This window comes from Oncorhynchus nerka, linkage group LG27 (assembly GCF_034236695.1).
Source record: "Oncorhynchus nerka isolate Pitt River linkage group LG27, Oner_Uvic_2.0, whole genome shotgun sequence".
Taxonomy (NCBI): domain Eukaryota; kingdom Metazoa; phylum Chordata; class Actinopteri; order Salmoniformes; family Salmonidae; genus Oncorhynchus; species Oncorhynchus nerka.
In genome coordinates, this window is record NC_088422.1 from 106146656 (window position 1) to 106154202 (window position 7547).

At 41.2% G+C, this 7547-nt stretch overlaps 1 protein-coding gene across 1 annotated transcript; it reads right to left on the reverse strand.

The window, feature by feature from the left end:
* Positions 1 to 3254: 3254 nt before the first annotated feature.
* Positions 3255 to 7023, reverse strand: ctrb.1 (chymotrypsinogen B, tandem duplicate 1). Its single transcript, XM_065012507.1, has 6 exons — positions 6918 to 7023; positions 6161 to 6344; positions 5832 to 5910; positions 4384 to 4564; positions 3906 to 4039; positions 3255 to 3466 (listed from the first exon to the last, which is right to left on the reverse strand). The coding sequence occupies exons 1-6, from the start codon at positions 6967 to 6969 to the stop codon at positions 3305 to 3307; spliced, it is 792 nt and encodes a 263-aa protein (XP_064868579.1). The 5' UTR covers positions 6970 to 7023; the 3' UTR covers positions 3255 to 3304.
* Between the last annotated feature and the right edge of the window lie 524 nt (positions 7024 to 7547).

Genomic DNA, 7547 nt, shown 5'->3' on the forward strand with positions numbered 1-7547 from the left:
CATACAGTGATGTCATACAGTGATGTCATACATCTCAACACGGAGACGTAGAGCCTACATATGGAAAGTTTAAGACTAAAAAATAACTCGAGCTTAAATGTCGGCCGCACCAACGAAGGCCAGGGAGAGGATCCACAGGGCGATAGATGTTTTCAGCTTGATGGAGACAGACTCACTGAGGGGCTTTTATACAGGAAGCACAGACTTGCGGTCAGGATGTCTTATCTGGGCTCTGTGGGATCATGTACACGTTGCAGAGGGAGGCTGGCGTGAACTTTCCAATAGAATCGAGACACCCTTTTCCCAGACCTTGAAATGGACAAGCTCTCTGACATACAGTATATGTCAACTTATGGACAAACTGTTGAGACATATCACTGGAATTATTACTGTCGAGACATATCACTGGAGATATTACTGTTGAGACATATCACTGGAGTTATTACTGTTGAGACATATCACTGGAGTTATTAATGTTGAGACATATCACTGGAGTTATTAATGTTGAGACATATCACTGGAGTTATTACTGCTGAGACATATCACTGGAGTTATTAATGTTGAGACATATCACTGGAGTTATTAATGTTGAGACATATCACTGGAGTTATTACTGTTGAGACATATCACTGGAGTTATTACTGTTGAGACATATCACTGAAGTTATCACTGTTGAGACATATCACTGGAGTTATTACTGTTGAGACATTTCACTGGAGTTATTACTGCTGAGACATATCACTGGAGTTATTAATGTTGAGACATATCACTGGAGTTATTACTGTTGAGACATATCACTGGAGTTATTACTGTTGAGACATATCACTGGAGTTATCACTGTTGAGACATATCACTGGAGTTATTACTGTTGAGACATATCACTGGAGTTATTACTGTTGAGACATATCACTGGAGTTTTTACTGTTGAGACATATCACTGGAGTTATTAATGTTGAGACATATCACTGGAGTTATTACTGTTGAAACATATCACTGGAGTTATTACTGTTGAAACATATCACTGGAGTTATTACTGCTGAGACATATCACTGGAGTTTTTACTGTTGAGACATATCACTGGAGTTTTTACTGTTGAGACATATCACTGGAGTTATTAATGTTGAGACATATCACTGGAGTTATTAATGTTGAGACATATCACTGGAGTTATTAATGTTGAGACATATCACTGGAGTTATTACTGTTGAGACATATCACTGGAGTTATTACTGAGTTATTACTGTTGAGACATATCACTGGAGTTATTAATGTTGAGACATATCACTGGAGTTATTAATGTTGAGACATATCACTGGAGTTATTACTGAGTTATTACTGTTGAGACATATCACTGGAGTTATTACTGTTGAGACATATCACTGGAGATATTACTGTTGAGACATATCACTGGTTATTACCGTTGAGACATATCACTGGAGTTATTACTGTTGAGACATATCACTGGACTTATTACTGTTGAGACATATCACTGGAGTTATTACTGTTGAGACATATCTCTGGAGTTATTAATGTTGAGACATATCACTGGACTTATTACTGTTGAGACATATCTCTGGAGTTATTACTGTTGAGACATATCACTGGAGTTATTACTGTTGAGACATATCTCTGGAGTTATTAATGTTGAGACATATCACTGGACTTATTACTGTCGAGACATATCACTGGAGTTATTACTGTTGAGACATATCACTGGAGTTATTACTGTTGAGACATATCACTGGACTTATTACTGTTGAGACATATCACTGGAGTTATTACTGTTGAGACATATCTCTGGAGTTATTAATGTTGAGACATATCACTGGACTTATTACTGTCGAGACATATCACTGGAGTTATTACTGTTGAGACATATCACTGGAGTTATTACTGTTGAGACATATCACTGGAGTTATTAATGTTGAGACATATCACTGGAGTTATTACTGTTGAGACATATCACTGGTTATTACTGTTGAGACATATCACTGGATGTTACTGTTGAGACATATCACTGGAGTTATTACTGTCGAGACATATCACTGGAGTTATTAATGTTGAGACATATCACTACAGTTATTAAAACAGTATTGAGTAGCTTGGATGAATAAGTTGCCCAAAGTAAACGTCCTGCTCCTCAGTCTCAGTTGCTAATATATGTATTATTAGTATTGGATAGAAAACACTCTAAAGTTTCTAAAACTGTTTGAATGTTGTCTGTGAGTATAAAGGAAACTCATATGGGACTATGGGGAACTCATATGGCAGGCAAAATCCTGAGGAGAAATCAAAACAGGAAGTGAGAAATCTGAGCTTTGTATGTATTCACCAGAGTCCCAATGAAATCCCCTTGAGATATTAATGATGTTGCACTGCCTAGGGGTTCCACTAGATGTCAACCATCTATAGAAATTTGAATGAGACATCTACGTTGTTGTGGGAGTGAATGAGAGCAGAATCTATCAGGTGTCTGGCAGTCAGCCATTTTCTGATCACGTTTATTCCTCATGGTATCCACTTGTGTTCCATGGCTCATGAAGACACAAAGGAATACCCCGGTTGGAACTTTATTGAAGCTATACGTTAAAAACATCCTAATGATTGATTCTGTACTTAGTTTGAAATGTTTCTTCGACTTGTAATATTATTTTTTGAAGTTTTTGTCCGATGTAACGCTGACCAGAATGAGCGTTTGGATATGTATACCAAAAGCGCTAACAAAAGAAGGTATTTGGACATAAATAACGGACATCATCGAACAAAACAAACATTTATTGTGGACCTGGGATTCCTGGAGTGCTTTCTGATGAAGATCATCAAAGGTAAGGGAATATTTATAATGTAATTTCTTGTTTATGTTGACGTCATCATTGCGGCTACTGTGACTTTTACTTCTGAGCGCCGTCTCAGATTATTGCATGCGTTTCTTTTTCCGTATTTAAAAAAAAAAAATCTGACACAGAGGTTGCATTAAGGAGAGGTATATCTATAATGTGTATATCTTGTATTATCATCTACATTTATAATGAGTATTTCTGTTGAATGATGTGGCTATGCAAAATCACTGGATGTTTTTGGAACTAGTTGATATCATGGATGGTCAGTCCTTGCATCCGGAGATGTATCTTTGTATTTGAGAGTGGTTACATTTCTCAAGCAGTAGCGGAGAGAACGCTTTGTTATTCTGTTAACTGCTGATCGCTGCATTAACTATCAAAACCCACGTTTCAAGAAACACCAAGGAACAAATATGTTACTAGAAACTACTTTAATTTTTTTTAATGGAGATGAAGTTGAAAACTTAGTTGGAGGCGATGGTCTGGTCGATGTAGGAGCGGAGCTCGGTGACGCGGGCGTACACTCCGGGCATAGTGGTGGTGCAGGTTCCACTGCCCCAGGACACAATACCAACCAGGGTCCAGGCACCAGCCTTCTCACAGACCAGGGGGCCACCAGAGTCACCCTGGAGTAACACAAAAAGGAGCACAGAAAGAGTTTAGAGGCTCTCTCTAGGGATTTATTTTTTATGTTCAGAGTTTGTGCTCGGCTGTTTCCAAAAAGTTAAGAACTAAGGAAACACCAAGATTTTGTTTCAGCCAGTGTAAATACTGTGAAAGTTCATATTGAACTCTGCCATTAGTCAGATGGTGGTAGGTTCAGTGTCATGTTCAGATTGAACTCTGCCATTAGTCAGATGGTGGTAGGTTCAGTGTCATGTTCAGATTGAACTCTGCCTTTAGTCAGATGGTGGTAGGTTCAGTGTCATGGCCTGTAAGTGCGTCAGGGAGGGTTTGTGTAGGCTTGCAAAAATATGGGATTCTTCCAACTAGGAAGTTTGAAAACCCTGGCAATGTTTTGAAAGTTTACCGGAATGTTCCAACCCTATGGTTTGTGTTACTCACCATGCAGGAAGAGGCACCATCGGCTCCAGCGCAGATCATGAGGTCGGTGATCTTGGAGCCCCAGAACTTCTGGCACTGAGCCTTGGTCAGCAGGGGAAGAGCGGCCTGCTGCAGCAGGGCAGGGGTGTCAGCAGCTGGAACCAGAGGACACCAAGGGTCAGGTAACTCTTAGAAACCGGTCAGCCAATCACCATCTTTCTCACATTAGCAACTCAAGACTACACTGAAACCCAACTGAAAAGTAATTTTTTGAAACAGATTGAGCCAACTGAAACGTCATTTTTCAAATAGATTGATCCAACTGAAACGTTATTTTGAAACAGATTGAGCCAACCGAAACGTCATTTTTCAAATACATTGAGCCAACTGAAATGGAAACTTTCAACTATACCAAACATACCGCTAGTCACAAAAAACTAACCAAGGTTTGTCTAACTTTACAATGAGACCTAGAAAAGCTGCAGTGATTATTGATTACCGTTGTAGCGGGTCAGACCCCAGCCGGAGGTCACACACGTCATGCCACCGGGGAAGTCATCGTTGGTCTCAGCAACGCACACGGGGGACACACGGGTTCCCAAGAGGGCGGGCGTGGCCAGCTTGATCAGGGTGATGTCGTTGTTGATGGTGAAGCCGTTGTAATTGGGGTGCTTGAAGACCTAGTCAGGACACGAGGCCACAACGTTTCAGATTTAGATTGAATGTTAATCCTGCTGAGCAGATCATTATCGTTTGAGTTGATGTGTGACTTCAAAAGGTGGAACTTTTACTGATCTTTATCTTTACTTCAAAATAAAAGTCTAGATGTCCAAATTGTAGTAATATAGGAGACAGTGGGGATATATAGGGGACAGTGGGGATATATAGGGGACAGTGGGGATATATAGGGGACAGTGGGGATATATAGGGGACAGTAGAGATATATAGGGGACAGTGGGGATATATAGGGGACAGTGGGGATATATAGGGGACAATGGGGATATATAGGAGACAGTGGGGATATATAGGGGACTATGGGGATATATAGGGGACTGTGGGGATATATAGGGGACAGTAGGGATATATAGGGGACTATGGGGATATATAGGGGACTATGGGGATATATAGGGGACTGTGGGGATATATAGGGGACAGTGGGGATATATAGGGGACAGTGGGGATATATAGGGGACAGTAGGGATATATAGGGGACAGTAGGGATATATAGGGGACAGTGGGGATATATAGGGGACAGTGGGGATTTATAGGAGACAGTAGGGATATATAGGAGACAGTAGGGATTTATAGTAGACAGTGGGGATATATAGGGGACTATGGGGAGGGAATGGGATATATAGGGGACTATGGGGATATATAGGGGACAGTGGGGATATATAGGGGACAGTGGGGATATATAGGGGACAGTGGGGATATATAGGGGACAGTAGGGATATATAGGGGACAGTGGGGATATAAATGGGACAGTGGGTATATATCGGGGACAGTGGGGATATATAGGGGACAGTTGGGATATATAGGGGACAGTGGGGATATATAGGGGACTGTAGAGATATATAGGGGACAGTGGGGATATATAGGGGACAGTGGGGATATATAGGGGACAGTAGGGATATATAGGGGTGGGGATATATAGGGGACAGTGGGGATATATAGGGGACAGTGGGGATATATAGGGGACAGTGGGGATATATAGGGGACAGTGGGGATATATAGGGGACAGTGGGGATATATAGGGGACTGTAGAGATATATAGGGGACAGTGGGGATATATAGGGGACAGTGGGGATATATAGGGGACAGTAGGGATATATAGGGGACAGTGGGGATGGAAAGATGCAACTTTTACTGATCTTTATCTTTACTTCAAAATAAAAGTATTAGATGTTCAAATTGTAGTAATAGTTGTGTGTGTGTGTGGTTGTTTACCTGGCCAACCTTGATGGTCTGGATGTTCTCAGCATTGGATGAGCGATCGTGCTCTCCCAGGATCACACGGTGAGAGGTCCTGAAATAGTTTCACAAAATAAACATCATTTAGCTACTTTAGCAATATGCTAGCCCGGCTTTGAGCTAATTAGCATTAGCATTATCCAGTTTATAACTAGTTTTTAGTTAGTTAGCATTAGCCAGCTTTTAGCAAGTTAGCAATAGCTTTTAGCTAGTTAGTATGAGCAATAGCTAGATTTTAGCTAGTTTTTAGCTAGTTAGCATGTTGCTACACTTATGAAGGTTATGGCTCAGCAGCCAGCACTCACTTCACGCTGCAGTGAGCAGCAGTCACAACCCAGTTCTCGTTGATCAGAGAGCCGCCGCAGAAGTGGAATCCAGTGTAATCCTGGAGGGAAACCTGCCAGGGCCAGGAGCCGGGCACAGCCTCCTCACCGTTGACGATGCGGGCGTAACCAGACACCACAGGCTGGATGGCGGGTTTACCACAGCCTAAAGACAGAGATTATGGGTCAAGGGGTCAAGTTTGGCTGCTCTAACAGAGATTCTAACAGTGACAGTTTCTGAATTACATCTATACAGAATATAAATACATTGCTGCCTATTGTAGTACAACTTGAAATGTTATTGACCAGAGCAGTCAACTACTATCAAATACTTATTTTACCCGATAAATAAATCAAATGAAGTTTTATTTCTACAGCACATTTCAGACATGGGAATGCAACACAATGTGCTTCACAGGATGAAACAAATAAAAACAATTAAAATGAAAACTTAAATATTTACTACACAACAAACATATGAGAATTAAAAAAACTAAAATAATAAAAATAAAAACCCGAACGACTAAAAAGCCAACCTAAGGTATCCTACAAGGAATCCTACAAGGAATCCTACAAGGTATCCTACAAGGAATCCTACAAGGTATCCTACAAGATATCCTACAAGGAATCCTACAAGGTATCCTACAAGATATCCTACAAGGAATCCTACAAGGAACCCTACAAGGTATCCTACAAGGTATCCTACAAGGCAGACACATAAACATGGACATTTTCTCACCGTAGGCTGCGCCGGCGAAGGCAAGGCAGGAGAGGATCAGCAGACAGTTCATGTTTTCAGCGTGATGGAGTGAGGCACACAGCAGGGGTCTTTTATACAGGAACCACGGCTCTGACTCTGCATTCCCCTCCACCCCGTGTGTGTGTGTGTGTGTGTGTGTGTGTGTGTGTGTGTGTGTGTACCTCACCTGTCCCTCTGCAGATAACAGGGGACATTTTCTCACACCGTTACAGAACATTACGGGGTTACGAAAAGGTTGTTTGTTGGAATATTTACCCATCTGACAACATGACTGTCAGATGGGTAAATAACACAACATGACTGCCAGATGGGTAAATAACACAACGTGACTGTCAGATGGGTAAATAACACAACATGACTGTCAGATGGGTAAATAACTAACACAACATGACTGTCAGATGGGTAAATAACACAACATGACTGTCAGATGGGTAACTAACACAACATGACTGTCAGATGGGTAAATAACTAACAACATGACTGTCAGATGGGTAAATAACACAACATGACTGTCAGATGGGTAAATAACTAACAACATGACTGTCAGATGGGTCAATAACACAACATGACTGTCAGATGGGTAAATAACACAACATGACTGTCAGATGG

Coding starts and splice junctions, on each gene's coding strand:
- ctrb.1 (XM_065012507.1), bottom strand. CDS start 6,969: ATGAACTGTCTGCTGATCCTCTCCTGCCTTGCCTTCGCCGGCGCAGCC. Junction 4,565..5,831: donor AGACCATCAAGGTTGGCCAG/GTAAACAACCAC, acceptor TGTCCTGACTAG/GTCTTCAAGCACCCCAATTA. Junction 3,467..3,905: donor ATGGTGCCTCTTCCTGCATG/GTGAGTAACACA, acceptor GTGTTACTCCAG/GGTGACTCTGGTGGCCCCCT.